At 40.5% G+C, this 26519-nt stretch overlaps 1 protein-coding gene across 1 annotated transcript in view; it reads left to right on the top strand.

The window, feature by feature from the left end:
• Positions 1–26519, top strand: part of piezo1 (piezo-type mechanosensitive ion channel component 1) — a 102425-nt gene that overhangs the window by 15927 nt on the left and 59979 nt on the right. Inside the window, exons 2-4 of the mRNA XM_037123909.1 lie at positions 8829–8924; positions 22264–22429; positions 22695–22836. Coding sequence (XP_036979804.1) covers positions 8829–8924; positions 22264–22429; positions 22695–22836 — 404 coding nt within the window. The remainder of the gene's footprint in view (positions 1–8828; positions 8925–22263; positions 22430–22694; positions 22837–26519) is intronic.

Below are 26519 nucleotides of genomic sequence, written 5' to 3' on the forward strand. Positions count from 1 at the left end.
ATTACACACTGCATGTATGGTCCCTCTGATTGTACAACAGAGTGAGTTAGCTGAGAGAAAGAGGAACAGACGCAGACATCTGAGCACTGGAATAAAGTTTTGCAACATCTCCTGCCCCAGCCTGCCAATAAAAAGAAAAAAAACAAATCCAAGTATTACAGCTGTTGCATCAAAGACTGAACAAAAAGAACGACTCAGTGCCTGAATATTAGTCATGCAGAGGTTAGAGTGCAGTAGAGCGATAGATGCTGTGGTTACTAAACACTGTTATCATGTCTGCCCACAGACATCATTTTGCATGTTTTTTGATGATTAACTGGTCAGCAGGGTGGAGCTCCTCAACGCCCAGCTTTCTGCATGTGGGGATGGATATCGTAGGTCTGGACAATAAAAGGCTGCTCTGAGAATACTATGGTCTCATGAAGGAAGTCACTCTGCAGGACCAGGATCTGGGCTGATCCAGGCATTTTTCATGGCTGAGTATAAATGATATAAAACGTGATCTCATACAGTAATAAATGGAGGATTACAGTTGATTACATGGCAGTGTGCATGAGTATGTGATTTGAAAAAAGTAGCAGTTCCCAGGCTCAGGGCTGAGATCCAACTAGGGTTCCAAGAAAGACAGAAAATGGTTTTGTGTTGGATAAAATCATGCTTTTTTCCTGTAAAATGTTGGATTAAAAAAGAAATCACAGCCACTGAGACGGGGACCCGTTCACTCCTATGAAAGCTGCTCAGTGGTGCATGAAGCCAAAATGGCTCGATAAAGATACCTGGATCTTCAGTGTTATGCAGCCCATAGAGCGATTTCTCAAATTACAACAGTCAAATTAGTCATTTTATGGGGGTTGTGATGCTCTAAAAAAAACAGCTTCACATTTTTAGCTTTTGGGAAATAGCAATTTTTGGCCCCAGTGCATCACAATAATAATGTTGATGATAATTAACAGTTTTGCGAATACCAAATCTGACTTCAAAGCCCAGCCCTCTTCCTGTGGGCCTGTTGCAGAGATGCAAAACTTTGTGGGTGTGTTTGTAAGAAGTCTGTGAGTGTTGAGGACTGTCCAAACCCACATTTCATCCAGTCCTCATGGGCCCTCATGGGCTTTCTGCAGATGTCCATGGAGTCCGCTTGGGCTGTCGACTTTGCCAGACTTCACTGATTTAATTACCCACTATTCCTTGCAATACAGAGACATTATAGTTCTCTTTTTAGAAGTTATTGTGAATGTGTAAAACAGTTACATTTATTATAATATGTAGGCTAGAAATAATATTCAACCACATCGTAAAACAAAAAAATGCAGATGCATAGACTGTGGAGGTAATAAAAATAAATGTTATTATTGTAGTCTGTAGGCGTGCCTGTCAGTGGCTTATATTTGCCTTGCAGTCTGACGCACTCGCAGACGTGACGTGAAGGAGAATGAGCTTATTATTAAAGGACTTGAGTCAGTGGCAGAGTAACCTAGGCATCCTAGACATCTGTTCTTTACTTTTAATAGAATATTTAATTTTCACTTTTGATTGCTCTGTCTTTTACATATGTTAACAAAGATGGTTACTAAACACAGTGGGAATAAATGGTAGTTCTGTTTTCTGAATGGGTTGGCAATAATCTGTGAACGACTTGAGTAAGCAGCCAAAACTTATTGAGATCAATTCCAGTATCAACTAACTGTAATGATTACTGCGACAACTTTTTACTGTGGTAAATGCACAAGAAAACAATCCCAGTTATAAAGTGTGTTAACATAATGGAAGGCTTATTTTGTTTTAATACTTTTAGGAATTTTTTGAATACACTAAGAGCTAATGGGTGACATTGCTGTGCAGTGATCTGTGACTCTGCTGAGTCTTTGAAGATGGTCACATAGAACGTTTTCAGTAGAAAACAGTAAACTTTTGTTTGACAGTCTGTTCATACGACATATTTTTTTGTGCCTGAAAACTCTTGAAGCTAGGTTCCAGAGCCACCCAGACTGTCGCTGTGTAAACTGGATAGATGCAGATCCTGTGAAAACAGTGATGTTCAGGCCCCGATTTTGCACATGCATATTACATTTCCCATCAAAGTGGCATGCTCGGCTCGGAGGACTACAGTAAGAACGGTTTGCAATCGTCAACTTGTTTGTTTGTACTCGCCGCTCTGTGGAAGAAAGTGTTTGTGTGCAGGCGCGTTGTGTTATTTCTAGTTCTTCATTTCACTTAAGTTACACCTCAAACTACTGGCCTGGCATACATACTAAAGCAGTTGTTTTTGCCAATCCGTGTGCATGAGGATCATCTTCAAAACAATGTCGTCTGAATGCGGGACCATGAAAACATGACCTTAAAGTGATTCACTCCCCACCTGTTGGAGAACAATGGGCTGTAAGAGCTACTTGTATCTTGCAGTGAACTAGGCTACATAGACACACACAGGGAAAGAACGGCCAGAGTGACTTGGCATTGTGTCCACCATGTCAGATGACCAACAACATGAGTCACATTATGGGAAAGAGGAAATGCTTTCTACCGCTCAAGGCTGACTGTTCCCTGTGTCTTATACTGCTGAAGCCTTCACCCTCAGCTCCAGAGTGACAAAACAGTAACACACACAACTAAAATGACTTCTTAATTAAAAGGTCATTTTCAATAAGATACATAGAAAAAAAACACATTTTCCTACTTCCCTCCGCTCCTTGCAGATATTTTTGTCTGGAGACTTCTGTTTACATCCAAGCAGAGTTGAGGTGAACAGAATAATATCTGTGATTTTACACATCACGCATAGTTAAAGATGTCATGCAGACTACAACCCAACCTGTAAAACCAGTTAATGTATTCTGTAGTGGTGGTAGAGCTTTGTCAAATGTTTAAATTTCAACTAATCTTTTCATTTGCCATGTCAAAAGTTACATATTGGGGGTGTATTCTTATTGCAATGAATTGCTCTAATGTTAAGACCCAAAGTTATTAAATGTAACATAATGCTTCAAAATGTCTGAAAACAACCAGACCTTTGTTTGATATTTTGAAGAGTTGTTTACTTTCATTATTATCCTAATTTTCCTAACAATGTTCAAACCAGAGAAATCGACAAGTTTACTCAAGGTAATACTTCAAATGACCATGATCTGAGGCTTCTTCACATCATTAGATTATGTCCTTTGCTTTAATTGTTTTGATTGAAAGACCCATAGTGGCAGAAATGACACAGTGCATTCAAGACACTACATAATATTTGAACATTTTAGTTAATTTAGTTATGCATACGCACTCTTGTTATTGGTACCCAAAAGTTATACCTGAGTTGGAGTAAAGACATAATAAAAATGTCACACATATGAATAGCACTTGAGTAAAAGATCTAAAGGAGATGATTGAGATCTTTTTTTTCCCGTGTTTCCACCTGGCTTCCACCTGTAAATCAAAAGTTATCTCTGTAGACTATTTCTAATCATATCAGTGCTGTTACACGTGTTGTGATTCAGATCCTGCCCCATAGAGATGGGTTATGACTCACTCTCTAGCTCTCACTCATGGAGAGGGATGCTGTTTTCTGGGGGGAAGTTCACTGTAGACTCACCATCGTGGTGGGTTAGTGATTTTTTTTCTATATACATTTCCAGAGACAGTAACTACAGCAACACAATAGTGGAAGGCGATAATGACATTGTGAGTTAAAGTTTTGTTACTCGAAATTACGTCACATAATCACAGCCAGTAAGTACTTAGTACTTGAATGCTATATACCTCAGATATCCTGGAAGCTGGTAGAATAATAGAACAATAATAGGAAACATTTTGTTTGAGGGTGAACATTTAGCAGAGATGTAGATTAGTAGAGCCACACACAGCCTGAGAGAAAGCATTGCCTGAGGAGATCGGTGATCGGAAATGCAGTCCCTCAGTTGTGAATGCATTTCACACAGGCTGGTGTTTTGAGGTCGAGGTTTGGTTTGATTGCCATTGAATAGCAGTAGCAGGATCTTCTGACAGTAAAGAACAAAAAACTCTTAAATGGGGAGACAAAGAGAAAGAGAAGTGTCAGCGTCAGTGGGAGTTTGTACATATGAGTTAACCTGCAGCAGCTGTGGTGTCCAGAGCTTTTAATTGTGGTGTCTGAGGGCTGGGTTTGTTTGATCAAGGTTGTCCTGCAGACTACACCTGAGAAGCCTTTACCTTCACAGATGACTTGATAAAAAATAGTACATTTAGGAGAACTACAATATGCTCTTTGTACCTATTGTGTTGAAAAGTTTCTGTTCTCGAGTGCTGCTTAGTATCGTCGCAGGAAATGTGATTACACTTATGTGAAGACTCAGATTTCTGTTGTCAGTTCTCACCACTTAAAAGTGTGTCAGTTTGTTTTTATGGATAGCTGAAAAGAGACTAAAACACATGCATATTTTGTGGAGGGTTTGATGGTCCTCCTCAGCAATTTCACATCATGTTAGACCATTGTTTTATCTGTGAAGAAGCTTAAAGTAAAGTAATTAAGCTAGTTTTAATGCTTTTCACATGCTGCACCTTAAACCTTATAATGGAAAGGAAACCCTGGTGATAGAGCTAAAAATGTAACCTGTATCCCGAGGATACGTCATAAATGGTTCATCACCTACCCCTGTGTTTTGAGGGTCAAGGATTTCATTGATGCCATATACAACTTAACAAGTTCATATTCACATTAAACACATTACAAGAACTAATGGTGAATTCTGTTATACTGTGTGAGATGGGAAGTAGGGACACCTGATGGGATTACCTGTAAAGTGACTGCATCTTGCTCAGTTTTGGTGCTCTCACTGACAAAATGTGTTCACAGATGGACATATCATCTGGCTCAACAACAGCTTCTGTGGCTGGTTCCTGTTTTCACACACACACACACACACACACACACACACACACACACACACACACACACACACACACACACACACACACACACACACACACACACACACACACACCCTCCTCATGTTGTTCAGATCTTGGCCTTGCTAGACCCTTTTAAAATTGTTAATATTTTTTTTAGTGTTTAAGCACAGCTGTTTGCAGAATGCATAACAATCCAAGCTGTCTTAAACTCTGTGCTTTTTGAAGCTTCCATGATTATGAGTAACTAAAGAGTTGGTGAAATGATCAAGAGCCTGCTCTACATCCAGTATTTCAGCAGTATAACTCTATATTACTTAAGAAATGTTGATTAGAAAATCCTGTACAAAATGTATTTCTCTAGATTTTGCCAATCCAGCACATTTGCATTTACATTTAGGGCATTTAGTAGATGTTTTTATCCAAAGCAATTTACATTAGGCACATTTGTCACAAGAAAGAAACCACAACATATCACCGTTGACATAGTAAGAAGGACTTCTAATGCAGGCCACAGGACAGTGGTCACCATGTGCAAAAAAAGGGGCAGTGATTTTCTCCATCCTATTACACAGATTCAGATCTATCAACGTTGACTTTGAGGGATCCTCATCGATAAGCTGTGCCAGATTGAGATTGTCACATATCTGTTTTGGATTTTTTTTAATTACATGCGAACCAGTTTAGGTTGAAATCACCTAGAACTAGCATTTCTGAGTTATACAGTACTGAGCAAGTAAGTCTGCTAAATGATCACTTGCACTGGAGATAGCGGAGGGTGGTCTGTATGCACTCACAAGGATGATTGCAATATTACAAGATAAGTTAATTTTCAAAGTAATGGATTTCATAGAATGAGGTATAGTGACAGCATTCGAAACTGTGACAGATAAACCTGAGTTTTACATAAAGAGCCACATCGACCCCTCTTCCATCTTTGTCTGTTCTGTACAGATGATGGTAAATAATCGTGAATCATGAATGCTCTACTAGAGTCAGGTTTCTGTCAGAACCAAGATATTGGTATCTGTCTGTGATATGATACATTTCAATTCATCTTATTTAGATTGATTCCACAGACTTCTGATTTTTAATTTATCAAACCTATGCCCTGTCTGCATTTAAAAGTATGTGATAGTATGTATTTAAGTATTTTGAGTCACCATAGGGCTTACTGGCAAAATGCAACTCAGAGCAATGGATGGTAGGTTGTACAATGACTACATTTTTAGCTCTGTAATTTGTACATGAATTAGACATGAGATGTAGGGAGATTAAACGTGATGTTTGCAGTGACCATTTGAGATCAAGTCAGGAATATTAAATGCTGGAGCAGATACTGATAGTTAAAGAGCGGGAGCCTTCTGGCTGTCATACCTTCGTGCACTGAATGCCTTGGCAGAGTGTATTCATGTCAAAGCAGGTGTGACCCCATTGCAAGATGGTATCCAGTTTTACCCAAGGTCATACTGGGGGCAGTGGTAGCCTAATCCCCAAACTGGCAGGGCCTACCTGTCCATCATTACCACCATTGAGGTGCACTTGATCATGGCTCTCAACCCTGACTACTCCAGTGGCTGACAGATCTGTACTCTTTACAGTCAGTGTTGACAGGATTGATAAATAAAGGATCAAGCTTTTGAAAGTCTTCACACCATGCATGCTACTGACATTATATTACAAAGTCTAACTTCAGATATTGTCATATCCTTCTCATAATGTCACGGAGGGTAGACAAGGCAGTGTTACACAAATTGAAAAGTACTTAGAAAGCTATACTTGTATCCCTTGCTTGAACATTAGGGGGGGGTGACTAACTACAGCATTTGAGAATAAAGAAGCTCCACGCCTCACATGTGTGACTCTATCTTGACACTTCCTGACATTGTAGCCCAGCTATCTGCTATGGAAGAGTACCTGGTTTGCTGTACCCAGCAATACCTGAAATAGATGTAAAAGGTAGTTATAGAAGTAGCCGTTATAAGAGTTAAATGTTGCTGAGTGATGTTTGTTTTCCACAACAGCCTGTTGGAATGTTTGGCAGATGCTGTAGCTGTCCTTCTACCATCACTATTTTAACTCCAGAACTGTTCTGCTATCTGACAGTTAAGCTTTTTGTCAGTGTATTGCTAAAATACACAGTCTGTGTTTGTGTGTTAAAGAGGCACTAAGCTAAGGCTTTATAGAATTCATTGTCCATTGTTTCAATGTCTTGTCAAATTCTGAGAACACTGCAGTGCCTTTTGCCTTGACATGGGTGCTTTCTGCCATACAGAGGTAAAACACACATTTCGAAAAGATTAAAAAAAAAAAAAAGATTCAAAATAAGAACCATTCAAAGTTGTGTCCCACCCACTGCCTAAAAAATATTTGACTTGTCTCCTCTGTTTTGCAGCCCCTCCTCCCTTCGTATAAATCCTGAACAGTCCCTGAGTAAATTGAGGAAAATAAAGCAAGTGTAGCAGTATTCCTGGATACATAAAGAGCTCAACTGTATATCTCTATATCTATATGCAGGCAGTCAATGATTGGAATATTACACATACACAACATATGCATTAGTGTTGAACCTAATTGCATTATATAATCCTATACTGGTATGTAATATATTTAATTGAGCTTCCTATGGGTGCTAGTGGTGGCATTTGATGTGCTGCAGAGCCAATGGATGTTGCAGTTTGGCATTCATTTTGACATGATATCTCTAATAACCGTGTCTAATGTTGAGTACAGAGACTCTTTGGGTGACAGTTTTAATGTGCTGTAGTTGAAGCTTTGAATTAAATGTGAAGTTTGTGAATTTGGGAGAAAATGGGTTTCCCCACAAATAATTTAGAATGTAGTTTAGTTGCATATGAATGACAGGGTTGCTCTGTGGTAAACCTTTCACCTCCATGTTCATACTGTGATCTCAACAGGCTGAGATTAATCAGGACCATCATGATAATTATCGCTGCATGTGTTTAATTGGAGAAAATCAGCTTGCACATTTTCCAGTCTTAATGTTGGCATATTGTCTTAATTCTTTCAAGCCAGCAACACCTCATAAAAACCCTCCTGTTACACTCTCTGTACAAGGGAGGGAAGCTGTTGAGATTTCTCTCCCTGCAGGAGAAGTATGTCCTCTCTGTGGACTCTGATGTGAAATGATGATGTTGCCAAAATGCAAAATATACAAAAAGAAATGTTTCAACAACAGCCTCAGGGACACTTATGCGGTTTTTGTGACAAAAAGTGATAAATTGCCCCACAGGTGATTATAATCAAAGGACGCTGAGCTGAGCTTAGCTTAGCTTAGATCTTCAAGGGGTAGCTGATACATGCGTGGCCTGAGGTAGGAGGAGATGAGTAAATACAGCTCTTGTTCTGTAAATGTAAACTCTTGAGTGATTATGAAGAACATCTGAAGTTCAGAACTTTTGTGGTATCTGTTTTGGGTAATTGAAAATTGCAAGTCAGCACTGTCTGAGACAACACTCCAGCCCTCAAGCTGATTGTGGTGATGGCTGCCATCCAGAAATGCAAATTTAAACATCCGCCACCCACTTCACCTGACTTGACACCCACAGACTACTACTGTTTCCTCAGGAGGAAGATGGAGCTCAGTGACACTAATGATGATGTTATTCCTGCTGTGGACCACTTTCTGGATGTCCAAGACATCAGCGTCTACAAAGAAAGGATATGTTTGCTCTGTGGGCTCTCACTGTGTAAATGTATTTTGAAAAATAAATGTGCTAGGTTTTCTGAAATTAACTGTCTGCCTAAGGCAGATAGTGGTCCACGCTTAATCATTCAGCATTTTTAAACATGTGGGACTTTTTTTTTAGCACAAATTACATGTCTTTCTCTCAAAGGTTATGGACATTGGACTCAGCCAATACATGTCCTACACACAAGAATCTTCACATGTGTATCTACATTCATGCTGTTGTTTGACTGCAGTCTTTCTGTCTTTGCAGCATGTTTCTTTCGCTACAACCTGCTGTCGCTGGTTTACTTTCTGTACCTACTGCTGCTGCCCTGGTTCCTGTCTCCCAATAAACACACCATCAGAGGTAAGACTGTTTTTTATGGCATTTTTTTTTCTTCCTTTTCCTTGTGCTTTGAATTGTAATGACCAGTCTCACCCACAATTTGAGTGTGTTTGTTGTGTTTTGCTGGAAGATGATGACGGAGACTGAGAGCTGCTACCTGACAGATTTTGCCCAAGGCAATATTTGCTCTTCTTGCCAGTTCTGCCCCCCTTTTAATATAGCTGACAGGGGAGGGGGGTTCCGAATTTAACAAAAACATGAAGTTGGTGGTTGCTGGAGTCTGTCAAACAGCAGGAATTGTTATGTTCTCTTTAAAGATTTTCAGTTTGTATGTTATTGTTTTAAAGTGGAAATTTTCTCAGGAAAGGCTGAACAAAGGTTAAAGAAGGATCACATCAGTGTTGATTTGAGCTGATTCAGCGACTCCTTGCTAAAGAGTCCAGGACAAGGCATGTTTCCATTTCAAGAGAATTCAATGCCTGTCTAGAAGGGGGGGTAAAATGCCATGGCATGGGGTGAATCACTACTCTGTTATCTTCATGTAATGTGTCAGATCTAAATAAGTATGTAAAATAATAATTATTCGATTGAAGTCTACAGTAAGAAGTGTGTCGATTAAAGCTAGGGTCTACAATCCTGGAGAGCTAGCAAGCGAGCTAGCAAGATTTGAAAGTTGCACCTCCTCTAAGTTCCACCCCACCTCCCCATCCTGTCAGTGCTCCGCCCAAAGCCACGCCCCCACAAACTTGAACGCGCATCTGGCAGTGGAACTCAGCGGGGAGACGGATATGCCGGAGCACAACACAACAATTCAGCTGAATTTATCACGGAGCAGACAGGAAGTAAAGCGCAGAAATAACATACAACATCCAGTTACTTTTCAAAATAAAACACTGTGTTGCCACTAGTGATGGGAACGGCAGTTTGTTTTACTGTACTCAATCTCTAGAATCCGTTCATTAAAATGATTTGTTCAAAAGATTCGTTCACTGAATTGTTCAGTGCTCTCCAACTCCCTGAACTGATAAGCAGCCAAACGATCCATCATTCAGTTAATAATTCAGCCCTGAGGTTCACGTTCACTTACTGAGGGACGGTGCATTCAGGGACTATAGTACACAGTCAGTCGCAAGAGACGCAGCGCTACTCTGAGTGGTATACATGCACTAAAATTATTACACAGTGAAAGTGTCCTAAATCACATGATGCTACACGGATGTTAGCAACTCAGCGCTAATTTTAGCAGTACGGTTACTGAATATGAATCATCTCCTCTGCCCTGGCTGAGTGAGAGACACAGCACCACTTTCAGCACAGTACGTGAACGAGAATCACGTCCTCAGCGTCAGTTCTCTGCCTGCAGTAGGTTCGCGAATCATGAACGAATCACAGGGCGAACGTGATTGGCGTCCTGGCATCCCTCGCTCGCGAACGACCTGCTGAGGACGTGAATCACGTTCATGCTGTCACTGAATCAGCGTGAACGTGAACCACGTTTGCGAATGTGAGAGACATTTACTGTGAAGTAAAATCACTTAAGATGATGCTACATGGATGTTAGCAACACAGCGCTAATTTTAGCAGTACAGTTACTGAGCGTGAATCAACTCCTCTGCCCTGAGTGAGTGAGTGAGTGACACAGTGCCATTTTCAGCACAGTACGTGAATGACAATCACGTCCTCAGCAGTAGGTTCGCGAATCATGAACGAATCACAGCACGAACGAAAATCACGTCCTCACAGTTCTCTGTGTGAGTAGCGGCAGTTCCAGTCCCGGCCGGCATGATTGCGGCTGAGCTCAATTGAACTGAGAAAGGAACGAATCAGTCCATGAAGCGATCCCGTTCACTTCGTTCACCGAAACGACACGTTCGCAACCGACACAACATTAGTTGCCAGCAGCACACGTCGTGAGGCCAGCTGTCTACCGTACTGCGCCGTGGCAGACTCAAACCACAACCGGTGGGGACTGCCGGAAAGCGGAGCAAAACTGGATCGGAGCCGCAACATGATGGAGCAGAAATGAGTTACATAGTAACTAAGAGAAGACTGATTAACCACTGAACTAATGCTGATGGCTGAGGGACAATCATCAAGATATTCTTATGTAAGGCTGCACGATATTGGAAAAAACTGACGTTGCAATTTTTTTTTAACCCTGCGATATATATTGCAATATGAAAAAATACAGGAATTTTCATCAGATGACCTGAAAAGCACTTTATGTTTTGCTGCACTGCTGCTATCTTGAGGACAATTAACCTGCACTGATCTTACCTGTTTTTGTCGCACTGAGGTAAAGGGTCAAACTAATTAGTTGTGTTACCTCTCACTGTGGCAACAGATGCAAGGCACTGTCAACACAGAACACGTGTTTGGTCAATATCATCCCTCTTGTAGCCGAAATAATTCCAGATAACTGACGTAGCTTTTCTTTTTGGCACCAAGTCTTCGTTTTCGGGGACTTTTCTCTTGTTCGTTCTTGTTACCAGCGACTCACTCCATGTGCAGGGGCGTGGTCTGCTTCGCACACTGAATTAGAACTAATGTGATTGGTGGATTGCTGCACATGCAGAGTCTGCATGCACAGTGTGTGAAATTCGATGAGTTTATTTGCCTCCTACATGGCAAGCCCTGCCATGTGACTATTGCGCACAGGTACATTGCGATGCCAATGCTCAAACGATCTATTGTGCAGCTCTATTCTGATGTTTAAAACATTCATGTCTTCTTCATAGATTAATCTGCACTTAAGGGGAAGAAGAACGTGCCAGTGTTACAGTGCAAATACAAAGCATGTGTATTCTGTTGAATTTCAATATAATTTCTCTGCTTTATATGTGTACACACTGCCTCTTTTGTTTTACTTTGGTTTATTTAATCCATCTAGTATGTAAAATGTAAGATTATCTGTGTGTGTATGTGAGTAGTTTCCACTGATATTTTCCACAGTGTTGAAATGAAAAAAAAATTCTCCATCACCAACTGACATGTCGTGCTGCTAATAGGGCAAAAATCGGATTTTTAGCTTTCTTCTCCAGTCCGACTTTCTGTCTCCATCTGACACTCTTCTGATCTGGTCATATAGAATGTGTAGAGATGCTTTTATTTTGGTGGTAAAATAATAAAACAGAGAGAATGAGAGGGAAACAGAGAGCAAGGGGGGAGTACCCATAATGGAAAACCCACTGGCCTGCCAAGACCCTGACACATGCACACACACACACACACACACACACACACACACACACACACACACACAGCTGTCTAAGCTGAGCATGAAAAAAAAAAATGTAGTGACTAATAGAAAGCAGAACTCTTCTAAAAGGAGACAGTTTAAATCAAAGCTGGATTACGACTGGCCTGTGTTCAAATATTCAATTGGACTCTTCATATACAAGCATGCTCTACTAAGTAGTACTTTTTGAAGAGGATTTAGATTTTTTTTTCTCTGTCAGTTGTGCAATGCCCGTAGGAAGCATGTATTCCTATAGCATGTATTCCTAAGTCTTTCTAAGGCTTTTCCATGGATGGCCAAATGAGGTTGTGTTTGAAGGTGGGACATCAGGGATATAATTAACCGTTTTTGACGACTTTTGATTTTACCATTATATTTAACCTTAAAAACTATTTACCTTGCCTTGCCTTATTTGGTGTCATTATTTTCAGCACAACCTCACACGTGTGACTGTACAGTTATTTTGTCATTTTGACATACTATATTAACACTATGGACCTAAAATCACAAAAAGTTAGATTTTTTACTGTGAAAACTACAAATATCTTTAATGAACCAATTGCATTAGTTATAATGCAAATATAAATTGTTGTTTGCTAAATTTGTGCATTTGTTTTTGAAATTTACAAAATTATATGTAACTACTTACATTTAAATGGAGGCAATGCCGGCTCAGAGCTCCTCAGCTCATTCCTGCCTGTTCCACATTCAGCAGTCTCTTCCTTGTTTTGACTCACAACACAAAAAACAACTACACTACACACTAAACACACTACACTAAACACTATATAACATACTAACTATACACTCCAAACACGCTATATGTCACAAATCTCTTAACTCTCAAAACTCGCCATCTTTGTTGCAGTCTGTATCACCGCCGGCGTCCCTTACATAACTTTCCTCAAAGTTCCTCAGAAACCAAACTTGCAGACACTTTTGTGACAAAAGCCTGTTTTTACCATTTCTTTCTGCACCAGACACAAAGCAAACATGACGGCAATGTTCGAAAATCGTGGACATTATTTACCCTAAGTCCGGTTTTGGACCTGCTGGTGCGTCTGTCGACTTGGGAGGTGGGCCGTGGGGTTCGGCTAGCAGCTAGCTACAGACAAACATCCACAGATTCCGATTCCACTTTGCTGTCCTCGGGATCTCCTCAGACCGGTACAGACTCGGTCCGCACTCGTTTAGTCTCATTAATCCACAACAGTCAGTTTAGATGCACAGAACGGGACCCAACCACCGGCAAAATACCGGTCCAGCTTGTGCCGCTGCAGGTATAAATCCGCTTGTTTCTTAAGGTATGTCGTGGTGCGCATGTGACCGTGGTGGCTACGGTTAGCAATGCTCGCGAAATTGGTAATAGGCGCCTGCATATATGAAAAATAACACCTAACCCTGAAAGAAATTATAACAAAAGATTTCTCTGCTGTTTTAGTAGTGGGTGTCCTTAATAACATACTAAAAGTTTGCCAAAGTGTGATCACTAGAAAGGTGTAATTTTCAAGATGGCGTCCAAGATGGGCAGGAAGCCCTTAAAATATCCTAACTCCTTTATTATTTGGTATAGCCATGTAATCTTGCTAACCCCATGGTTTTTGGGTCTATGAATCCATTGGACTTGTCTAAATTGCACTGACATGATTACATACTTACTACGGAATACATGATTTTGTGAGATTACTGTAAGGTGTTATCTTTGTTTTGGGTGAACCAGAGATACAAATGATTTAGCTGTGTCGTTTAACTCCTACTCAGTAGACACATACGCTTTTTTTTGCTAAAACACAGACTTGACATTCACTGTAAAAGTTATTGCACCCAAAAGAAACTTAAATTGGAGTTGTATAACTTTGATCATAAACAACTCTGAATTAACCAGAACAGAGGCCTGTGTGTGAAAATTTCACGAGCATTGTCCACCAGAGCCACCGGAGCCATGTGCGCACCAGAGCCAATCACTGCAGAGCTCAAACCCACGACATACCTTAAGAAACAAGCGGATTTATACCTGCAGCGGTGCGAGCTGGACCGGGATTTTGCCGGCGGTTCGGTCCCGTTCTGTTCCGTGCATCTAAGCTGACTGTTGTGGATTAATAAGACTAAACGAGTCTGGACCAAGTCTGTTCCGGTCTGAGGAGATCCGGAGACGCGCAGACAACAAAGTGGAATTGGAATCTGTGGATGTTCATGTGTAGCTAGCTGCTAGCCGCTACCCCTCACGGCCCACCTCCCGAGTCGACGGACGCACCGGTAGGTCCAAAACCAGTAAATAATGTCCGCCACGCTTTTTTGCAATCATTGCCATCATGTTTGCTTTGTGTCTGGTGCAGGAAGAAATGGTAAAAATAGGCTTTTGTCACGAAAGTGTCCAAGCAGCAAGTTTGGTTGTTGAGGAACGGGAAGTTGTGGGAGGGACGGAGGCGGATGAATGACAGACAACGACGGTCGGTGTATAGACAGCCAGCGATATTGAGAGTTGAGAGATTTGTGACATTTAGCGTGTTTGGAGTGTGTAGTTAGTGTGTCAAAAAACAAAAAATGAGTCAAAACAATGAGGAGACTGCTGAATGTGGAGCAGGCAGCGTAGCTCTTCATTCAGCTGGAAGGAGCTCAGGCAGACCTGAGCATTGCCTGCATTTAAATGTAAATAGTTACATATAACTTTCATTTTTAAAATGTGTGCACATATTTAGCAAACACCTATTTATTTTTGCATTATAAGTAATAAAAATGGTTTGTTAAACATATTTGTGGTTTTCACAGTAATAAAAAACTAACTTTTTCTACTCTGATTTTATGTTTGGTTTTTTTTGTGATTTTAGGTCCATTGTGTTAATACAGTGTGTCAAAATAAAAATAACTGTACAGTCACACGCATGGTTGTGCTGAAATAAGGTCAATTATACCCTGGAATATCGGATTTCACAACAAACCTAAATATCCCTGATGTCCCACCTTCAAACACAGCCTCATTTGGCCATCCATGAAAAAGCTACTTCACGTCCCACTTTTCTATAGGAATATATACTTCCTACGGGCACTGCACTACTTTATTGAAAACAACAATTAAACTGAAATAGGCTGTTCATCAGCTGATCAAAAGGTTAAGACCATAGCTCAAAAAAACCCGAAACCCCCCTAAAATAGAAACAAAAGTTTCAAAAAAGGACTCAGTAATGAGTAGCTCCACCGTTCTTGTTGATTGCTTCAAAAATTCGTTTCGGCATGCTTGATGCGAGTGTTTCAAGGAGGCTAGTGGGAACGTTGCTGCAAGTGGTGAAGATGGCTTCACGGATGGCATTCACTGTCTGGAACTGATGTCCATTTTTGTAAACTTCCCTTGCCATCCATCCCCAAATGTTCTCAATTGGATTTAGATCAGGGGAACATGCAGGATGGTCCAAAAGAGTGACGTTATTCCTCTGGAAGAAGTCCTCTGTCAGGTGGGCATTGTGAACTGCAGCGTTGTCCTGTTGAAAAACCCAGTCATTACCACACAGTCGAAGGCCCTCAGTCATGAGGAATGCCCTCTGCAACATCTCCATATAGCCATCCGCCATTTGACGCCCCTGCACAACCTGAAGCCCCATTGTTCCACTGTGCCGCGTAGAAAACATCTCAAGTGGGATGTCCTTGTCATGCCAGTAACGTTGGAAGCCATCAGGACCATCAAGGTTAAATTTTTTCTCATTAGAGAATAAAACTTTTTTCCACCTTTAAATGTCCCATGTTTGGTGCTCTCTTGCAAAGTCCAAATGGGCAATTTTGTGGCGATGAAGGAGACAGTAGAGGTAAGATCTTTAGCCCGAGCCCGAGCCTGAGCCCGACCCGGCCCGAAATTCGGGTCGGGTCGGGCCTAAAATGTAAATCATTACGTTCGGGTCGGGTCGGGCTCGGGCTTCTCTCTCGCTGACTTTTTTTTAAATAAATATATGTTTATAAAAATGTATACTAATATGATGTGTGGATACTAAACTAAGGAATACTTGTTGTAAATAAATAATTTGGATAAAACAGAGAGGGCGGCGCTGTAAGGTAATTGCTATATAACTGCTACTAAACAGGAGGCGCAGAGTAAGAGCACGCTTTGCGCACGGCTTTGCGGACATTTCGTGAACGTAATCTTGAAATTTCGGGTTTGCTTCGGGCTCGGGCCTGCAATCAAGTTAATTGGTCGGGCTCGGGCTGGGTCGGGCTTTAATGCCTGCGGGCCTGGGTCGGGTCGGGCTGGATTTTTTAGGCCCGATCTTACCTCTAGGAGACAGGCCTTTGAAGACATTTTTTGTTCTTAAAGCCCTTCTTTCGCAGATGCCGTCTGATGGTTATTAGGCTGCAGTCGGCACCAGTAACGGCCTTAATCTGGGACAAGGATCATCCCGTATCTTGAAGGACAGCCTTCGGATCCTCTGGGTCAGCGCCGGGGAAATTTTTTTGGGTCTACCACTTGACTTTTTGTTTCATAACCCTCAGGATCTTTTAAGAAATTCAAAATGACTGTCTTACTGCGTCCAACCTTAGCAGCGATGGGGCGTTGCGAGAGGCCATGCTTATGCAGCTCAAAAATCCGACCACGTTCAACGAGAGAAAGCTTTTTGGCTTTTCCCATCAGGAGGTCATGACAGTGTGAATACCTGACAGAAAATGACACTAAATCCACATTTTTGCACAGATTTTGGCTTTTGAAGGCTGTAGTCTTAAACTTTTGATCAGCAGCTTATTTCAGTTTAATTGTTGTTTTCGAAAAAAAATTTGTGTCACTCCCATTTCCTTATTTTGCATTTTGAAACTCTACTTAGAACCTTTTTGAGATCCAACAGTGCAAAATGTAAATTCTTGCAATTTTTCAACTGGTCTTAAGATTTTGATCAGGAGAGTGTACATATATGAAGAGAAAGTGAAACTTTCAGAGGGGCTCTGGAGAATTTCTGTTTGTGAATAAAGATGTTTGCATACATTATGATGAAGTTGATCACATATTCAAGATCACTCTCATCTGGATTATTACAGTAACAAACAATATCTTTGAGGTTAAGAGAGTAGACAAGTAGTCCGTGTGTAAATCAGCTCAAATCAGTTTTATTTATATAGCCCAAAATCACAATCACATTGCCTCAATGGGCTTTACAATCTGTACAGTGATCGACATCTTCTGTCCTTAGAACCTTGATTCGAGTGAGGAAAAACTTTACATGTTGATGGAAAAAAAAACTTTTAACAGGGTAAAAATAAACAAAAATAAAAACAATGGAAGAAACCTCAGGAAGAGCCACAGAGGAGGGATCACTCTTCCAGGATATACAGACATGCAACAGTTTACAAGTTACATTAACAGAAAGTCTGATACAAGTTATATGTAAAGTGAGTGGATCAGGGAGACGACTGAGCTGGACGAGGCATCACCAAGCGGTGCCCGAGCCACATGATCTCCTCTCTAATAGACAGAAAGAGGCATCAAGATTGACAAAAATATAGATATGAGGAGATAGTGAAGCAGAGAAGAGCAATGACCTAGCAGAGCCCATGGTGTGACGATCCATGGTGTGACGATCCAGATCCGTCAGTATTTCAAGGCAGCATGTAACTTCACAGTAGAAAAAAGGTGATCGATGGTTTCTATTATTTGTCTACAAAGTTACATGACATATCAACATCTGTAAAATTACAAGACAGTTAACAACGTTTATTTTATTTAGAATTTTGAAATGTACTTCCATAGCTTTTTTTTTAAATACAGTATTTGGAAGGTAGAAAGCAAAGGATTTTTCCAGTTTGTGTTCACCAGCCAAGATCTCCAGAAGAACTTTCCTTTTGGAACAGTTTTATCATTCCTTTGAAAATTCTGGTGAATATGCTTATTGTTACATGTATCTCTGTTAGTTCAAGTCTCTCCAACATCAGACAGCAAACAAGAGGGACATCTGACATCATGTGGCTGGTGGTAAATAAAAATTGATTTCAGCTTTTCTTGATAAAGTGAGCTCTGATGAAGAAATCATTGTAATAGACAAATAACCACAGCACAGATACAGTGATCCAGATTCCATGTCTGAAGGGCCTTATCTGTCCTGGTTGTTTTTTCTGGACATCATGACATGTTTTTTCAGTGTGTGCTTTAGTCACACTCCCACCAGCTCTTTAGTTACTGCAGCGCAAGTGCTCATTAATGCCAACACAAAATGATTGACATTGTTCTGCGGTTAACATGAGCAGTTAAGGAAGTTGGAGTGAGAACAGCATTAACAGTGTGCTTGGTGCTCTCAGTATTTTTATACTGAGTGTTGTTGCATAGAATGGGTGTGATCTGCAGGTTGTTTGTTTCTGAACATTTCAAAATGAATCAACTTTCCTTTCACTATTTCCAGACTGTCTGAATGTATGTTGGAGAGTAGTGTCAGTGAGTTCTTGATGATTCACAAGTTAGTAAAGCAAAGTTTGAAGTGTCTCATTTGAAGTGCAGAGTGCCTCTGTTCGCCCCTGTTTGTTTGGGCACTGACAGTATAAAATAGTGGACAGAGACACTGTGACATCACCCATAGGTTTCTGAAGAGCCAGAAGGAAGCTCAAAGTTGGTAGTACTGGTCGTCGCCATCTTGGTAGTGCCTGACACCGCCTAACTCCCAGCTAATCAAAGACTAACATACAGGTGGAGTGTGTTAGTTAGTTAGCTAGTTAGTTAAACAAGTCTCTCTAGCTGGAATCTACCGAGCTAGCTAACACTAACAAGCTATCTGTGTCTACATGAAGAGACCTTGTGCATTAGCTGCAAGGTGGCGAGCAACGACTGGCACAAAGATTGTGTGTTTGTGGCTGATCTAAGCTAAGTTTACACTCACCAGCTATTCATTTCTCTTTGTTATCTCGCAGTTTCTTATCTTTTACCATCTCCCTTCTGTACGTTCATGGTGTAAACTAATGATAGATATCTCCTCCATTCAGCAGTCTGATAAGAGAGTTAGAACACAATACAGTGGATTTCAGCACCTCTTTGGGAAGAGTTAAGATAAATCCAGTTTTGAATCCCAAAAGTTTGAAAAACACACACTGCACTCTCCTCAGCTGTGCTCACCGGCTCTATCTGCTACCTGCCACGCACAGACAGTTGTCATGAAGAGATAAATTAAATGAAGGGACAAGAGCTACCTTTTGTACCAGGCTATAAACATGTTTTATTTCCGCTGTAAAGTTTGGCATTTTGTCATGGGCACTTATGGGGATTAACTCACTTCTGCAGCAAGCATCAAGAGGCCATTAGAGGAACTGCAGTTTCTGGTACTTCGGCAATGGCTTCCATTATAAGAGCTGGAATTAGCACTTTTGAGCACCCACTGTTTAGTTCCCTATGCAGCTGTGGTTAATTAGAGACTCTAAATTGCCCATATGTGAATAGGAATGTGAATAGTTGTATACTGTATTTGTCTTTCATTGGCTAGTGACTGACTATGTTGGATGAGTGGATGAACTGTAGATGATTGTGAATAGTTCACTGATAAAGAAGTCAGAATGATTGTTCTTGTTGAGCTGTTCTCTGAGCTGTGATTGGTTTAAAGACTGTCTCTGCTGTGCTGGCTGCCACTTGCTCTTTGCAGCTCAGGTCCGCGAGTCTCTAAATGAGGATTTCCTGGATCCACAAAATTACAAGAAAAGTACAAGTAGTGGTGTCACAAGTGTTCCATCCATGTTTTTCTACAGCCTGTGGTCACACCTGAGCCGCCCTCTCCTTTTCCAAAGGAGAAAAAATGTTATATGACAAGCTTGCAAAGACAAACACATGACTACAACAAAAACAGGACCACACACATTTTTAAATCAGGAAAACCAACTTGAAACTGTTGTACAGTCTTGTCACACTGAGAGTTGCTTAATTTGAAAACCACCAAATGCGCGCACTCACACACACACACACACACAAGTTGCTGTGTGTGACGTTGATTTCCAGCCAGAGAGGGCTGGGCTGGAAAGACAAACAGTGGCAGGGGAAGCTGAACCACTGTGACCCCGCATTCTGTCTGCAGGAAGCATCAGCTCAGAGTCAATTATGAAAAAAATTGTATTTTCTGTTTTTAGTATGATTTGTCTCCTTCACCTGTAGCCACTGCTGTTTTATCTTAAACTGTTAAAAATACTGTTTTTATTCAATCGCAAAAATGTATTAATTAATACTGAATTTACTTATGGCATAAAAACTTAAATAGTTTAGGATGTCCTTTCAGTCACAGTCCCCATCAACGTGGACTAGATAAACTGACATACACAACTACATGATTAAATGTCCAGGTTGTTTTTCTGTCATTAAGAGACTTTGTTTAGCTGTCTTGTAAACTGTCCAATGTGTAGTTAATGTAAACTAATTGCATTCAAGTAACACTCCTGTCTCTACTTTAAAAGCCAATTGTGTTCATTATGTGACCATTCACTATGAGCCGAACATGGTAGAAAACAGGTCATCTAAATATATTAATATTATTAATGTTAAAACACCATCTGCTTCTGGCAAACCAAGCTCCATTCTAAATGCAGGTGTTCAAAATGGCCTTTTTTTCCACAGAAAAAATATGGTTACAATTTTACAAGGTTTTTTTTTATTTGTGTCGATCTACAGGCACAATCGGCAAACATGTCATTTACTCAGTAACATCATTAACTAGCCTGTGATGAGATATTTGTCACTGATGCCCCCAAAATCGAGTATCAGTCCTGTTCTAATTGATACTCATAACACACTAACCTAAACAAAAACTTAAGAACACAAGAGCATCAAAAACTATGAACTCCTGTCTTTAAAGGGATAGTTCAGGTTTTTTAAAGTGGGGTCATATAAAGTACATATCTATAGTTGGCCTGTTCCCTGCCTAATTGATAGCCTCAGCCTGGATAAGCAAAAATCTATATCAGTTCAAATGTACGTTGTATAGAGAAAATTCACACTGCTTTACATCACTGTCAGACGTGCCTTTCTTTTGGCACTACATTTTCTCAACTGTAGAACCTCTGTATCCTTACACTGAAACTCTGACCCAGGGGCACAGTTGCGCTAATGCATAGGGAAACAGAGGTTCTATAGTTGAGAAAATGTAGTGCCAAAAGAAAAGTGTTAAAGCGTGGCGTGGCTCGTTTGACAACAGGGCGGTTTGTAGTGAGTGGAGAGCGAGCGATGGTCGCTAGCTCAGCTCAGAGCAGCCAAATAAACGTGTTATTTTGGCAGCCCTAGTGTGTATTCTTAAAGCTTTTCCTAAGTGACAGTTTGTGGCAGTTAATTGTTAAGCCAAATGTGTTTATATGTATACCACTGTTGCTACAGAGCGGCTGTCATTCACAAATGTCTCAGAGTTTGCTGTGAAGCTATTTATGAGGCTGCCGAAAGCCTTAGTCGCTGTGGATCTGCTGACAGACTGTAAAAGGTTTCATCACAACTTTATTTATGATCACACTACACATACACACAGTGCCCTGTTAAACATTGCACCACCAATGGGTGGAAGTTAGAGCCATTACGATAAAGGAACAAGCTTGATGTGATATTTAGCATTCCAAGCTGACTTGATAATGTAGGATTCCTTAAATGAATAAGAACAGAGGAATGTAGCTCTGAAATACTATACAACAGCAAGCTTGGAACTGACACCTGTAGTTCATGATATGTATTAAGGTGTCGTTTCATCTGGCTGCTTGAGATCGTCGGATTTAGGAATTTGTTCACTACTTTTAAACAAAATGTTTGCTGCTAGCTGTGGACCATCCGGCTTTGACTACTAAGTCAGCATTGTTTAGCACCTAATTTTTTTATGCCATTTTCTTTGACACGCACACACGAACAGTCACCTGTTTCGGTACATTCCACATGTAAACAGGCTGGTAATAGGTGATATGATCATGATTTGGTATGAAAGGTTTAGTTGTTCACAGGCAATGATTGGCTGAGGTTCACCATTTGATTGTACAGAGAATATTACATGGGCTCAGGAACTCTTGGTAAAACTGTGCAGCATCGCAACCTTTTGGGAATCTGTTGTACATTACCATTTGTATGAAACTGAGCTCTATTCATTTGACTGCACACTGATTTTTGTTTCCTTTTGGCTGATCTCCATTTTCTATTTTTGTCTCTTTTTCCTCCAGGTCACACGGGACGGTTCATCAAAGTGGTATTCTGTACCAGTCTGCTTTTTGTACTGGCTCATATCTGCTTCCAGACAGTACTATACACATATCCTCCTCTCAACATCATCATAGGTGATAATTGTTCACAATGGGACACGATAACAAGACATATAGGACTTTCCAGGTATGTAAACTAGTGTCTGTCTAGTTAAGTGAGGCATGCCTCATCATTGTCATTGATGGTTGGATGCTGATTCTGAGAGAAAAATGGTTAATAATAATAGCAGTTTGTCTATCCAGATAGCACAGGAATCACAGCATCATTGTGTGCTACCTAACAGTTAAATCAGAGTAAAAAATATTTGTCAAAAACATTTTGGAAATCTGCATGCATAGGAGATGTTTGACCTCCCTTGACCTTTCTTTCCATTTGCATGTGTGTCTCATAGGCTTCCCTTGGACAATATTTGGAGTGTGTTACGCCTTCTATGTCCTGACCTGGGTGTGTGTGTGGTGGCTTTGCTAACAGTCATCCTCTGCAGCAGATTGGTCAGGAACAGAGAAATGGTAGCTGCTGCCAACATTACATCGGTAAGTCATTTGTGTTCATCAGTGTGTTTGCAAAGGAGGGATGGGTGAACTTGTCACTGTGTTTGATGTATGAACAATCTCTCTTTATGACACTTAATGAGCTTTCCTCAAGGGCCACCTTCAGGGTTAGGGGTTAGGGTTAGGGTAAGGATTAACCTTTTTTTTTATTATTGTTTTCACCAGTTAATCTGTAACTGTGTCTGTCTGTTGTCTGGTGCTAGGGAGGAAGTGTACAGTGGCTTTATCTTAAGTTTTATACAGTGACTGTATACCTGAGCCCAGACTTGGACTTTAAACACCAAATCAAGCTAAATGCTCACAGTCATTGGCTAAGAAAATGTATTTAACTTATTTAAAGCTAAGGTCAGAAATCCTGGAGAGCTAGCTCGCTTGCTAGCTCTCATTGCTCTCCAGGATTTTTCACAGATTATAGATGTGAAAAGTAAAATAAGTATTTTTTGTCTTAAAGTCATAGATCACTAGTTTCACAGTTAAGATTTAGTATATACCACTGCATGTTAGGAGGAAGCAGGAAGATACAGAGGTGTGCCTGAAGTTCATTTGAACAATACATGATAATAACAGTAAAAAATTAACAATACAGTGAAAAGACAGAAGGAGAATAGACTGGTATTAACATGATATGTACAATATGAACAGTGGAATTATAACAGTATGGCAGTGTATTGTTATAAATAAATAATACATTGGGTTATGGCACCACTCTGCATGAATGCCTTTCGGTATTCAGTAAGTTGATTACAAGTGAGTGATTTAAACTTCCTGTTTATTAGATTATATAAAAGAGGCACCTTAGGCCATTCAGAGAGTGACTCACCATGTCTATTAGGGGGTTCATTAGAAGATGCTGATGTTTTTAATGAAACTCTGGAGCGAACCCATCCTGGGTTGGATGGGGACATGAGAGCTTTTACAAATTTTGTTCTTGGATGATGGTTTTTCTTATAGAGTCTTATCAAATTTGAATAATTTTGATAATTTCAAGTATAAGAATACCTCACATTAATATGTAGTGTCACATTCTGATGAGTATATATTCTATTCTTTTGTTAGATGACGGCATTTGTTTTTTCACTGCCAAGCAATAATGTATCCCTCAGTTCATGATATCTCTGTCTAGTTCTGCGAGTGATATATTGGTTTGGTTGTGTTTTCTTTATAACCCTTCTGATATACTTTTCAAGTGTCCCTTTTCCAATCGGCTCATTTCCGCCATTAGTAATTCCAGATTTTTCCAGGATTCTTTCTCCATGTGACGAGAGAAAGATATTATCTGCCCTCTTAGATAAGACTTTGGGGTTTCCCAGATGATAGAGGGAGACTAGGTGGTCCCAGAATTTGTCTCTAAAAATAGTTTGCAAATACAGAGCTGGGTTAAGCAGATACACTTACAGCTAACTTCTCCGCAATGACTACAATACATGTCATGAACAGGATCACATGCTCAGGGCCTGTTACTAATGATTGCAGATGTAGATTTTGTTTTGTTTGGATTTGTGTCTTGTGGCCTGTGTTTGTATTTGTATATCTGTTCTTTTTTATCTACTGGAATGCTCTTATTTTGCTGAGGTCTATACAGTTGGTATATATGTGTTGTGCTACTAGATAATTGTGGGTTGGCTGCTTGTAAACTTGGTAAATGTTCTGTAGTAAATATTTCTGAAAACCTTAATATGTAAAGAGCATTATCTTTTCTTTAATGCATTTGGATTATCTCAAATGTTTGTGTCTTATTTTATAATTCAGTGGGTTCTCCAAGCCAACTCCTCACCTCTGTCTAACCGGATACTTTGATACAGAGCAGTAAAGTCATGTTTTGTAAGAGGTGGTTGACTTTGTGTGATATTTCTGTCTCGGTAATAAGAAACATAAGATCTTTGCCACCTGTTACCACATATCATGACTGTGTGTTTTCCTGGCACTTCTCGATACTGTGTGTTTACAGGGATATTCGATTACTCTGTGTGTATGTGTGTGTATGTATTTATATTTGTTGGTATAGGCACGATTAGGAGAAGGGGTTTCTATCATTATTATAAGTCAGACCAATGTCAAAACTATGTGATGGAACCTGATATCCTGAGTATTCATCTGCAGTTATTTAACACTGAAGAGTGACAACATGCTGTAAATCAATGTCATTAAATCTGCGTTAGGAATCAATTAGTCCTTGGCCTGCTGTCCTTCTCTGTAACTAGAAATATACTGCATCATAAGCAGGGTGTTTAGGAGTGTAAGTGATACAATATTTCTTAGAATCAGCCACAGTAAACATTTCTCTACTGAAGTACTGAGTTGAAACCAAAAACTAAGATTCATATAACCACTCAATTATTATCCCCCTACTAAATCCTGCTTGTTTTCTCTGTGTGGATTGACGGCATTGGCCGGCTACAGCGTCTTGCGAGTGGGTTGACGGAGGCTGTTCTTAGCGTTTTATTGGAGGACAGAACAGAGTTGACTTGGACGAAGGAACCAGGGAAAAGTGAACTGCTTCTTACTGAGGGGACAGTTCGTTGGTGCACTTTCAGCCAATGGGAGAAGGTATTCAACCAGGCCTTGTTAGTGCAAGGAGGCCTTGTTAGGCTTTGGTCTACACAAAGGCTGCCCATTGTTAGAACCATGTGGTTAGGTCCCAACGAATCTGACCTACATAGAAATACATCATTGCACTGTCACTGCATCTGCCTGTCTGTAACTGAAGGAAACCTCCATCTCAAGGAATCTCTGTCTGTCTGTGTGTTTGTGTATGTTCCTTAAATATTTCTGCGGATCAGGAATCAGACTGACCTGAGATTTTCAACATGGCTGCTAGGTGGTTCAAAGGTGTGCAATGTCGGATTTGTTCGGACTATAGTGATACCGTTAATAAGTTATTTCATGAATGCTTTACAAATTTGCTAGCACACCGTAGCCACATGCGCACCAGAGCCAATCACTGCAGAGCACAAACCCACGACATACCTTAAGAAACAAGTAGCTTTATACGTACAGCGGCGCAAGCTTGACAGGGATTTTGCCGGCAGTGCAGTCCCATTCTGTTCTGTGCATCTAAACTGACTGTTGTGGATTAATGAGACTAAACGAGTCTGGATCGAGTCTGTTCCAGTCTGAGGAGATCCGGAGACACGCGGAAAACAAAGTGGAATCGCAATCTGTGGATGTTCGTGTGTAGCTAGCTGTTAGCCGCTAGTCCACCCACACGGCCCACCTCCCGAGTCGACGGACGCACCGGCAGGTCCAAAACCGGACTTAGAGTAAATAATGTCCGCCACGCTTTTTCGCCAACATTGCCCTCACGTTTGCTTTGTGTCTGGTGCAGGAAGAAATGGATAAAACGGGCTTTTGTAACTAAAGTGTCCAGGCAGCAAGTTTGGTTGTTGAGGAACGGGAAGTTGTGGGAGGGACGGAGGCGGATGAATGACAGACAACAACGATCGGTGTAGAGACAGCCAGCAATGTTGAGAGTTGAGAGATTTGTGACATTTAGCGTGTGTGGTGTATGTAGTTAGTGTGTTATGTAGTGTGTTTAGTGTGTAGTGGAGTCGGTTTTTTGTTTAACGAGTCAAAACAATGAGGAGACTGCTGAGAGACCTGAGCATTGCCTGAATTTAAATGTAAATAGTTACATATAACTTTGCTAAATATGTGCATACATTTAA

This window comes from Acanthopagrus latus, chromosome 15, assembly GCF_904848185.1.
Source record: "Acanthopagrus latus isolate v.2019 chromosome 15, fAcaLat1.1, whole genome shotgun sequence".
NCBI classification, from domain to species: domain Eukaryota; kingdom Metazoa; phylum Chordata; class Actinopteri; order Spariformes; family Sparidae; genus Acanthopagrus; species Acanthopagrus latus.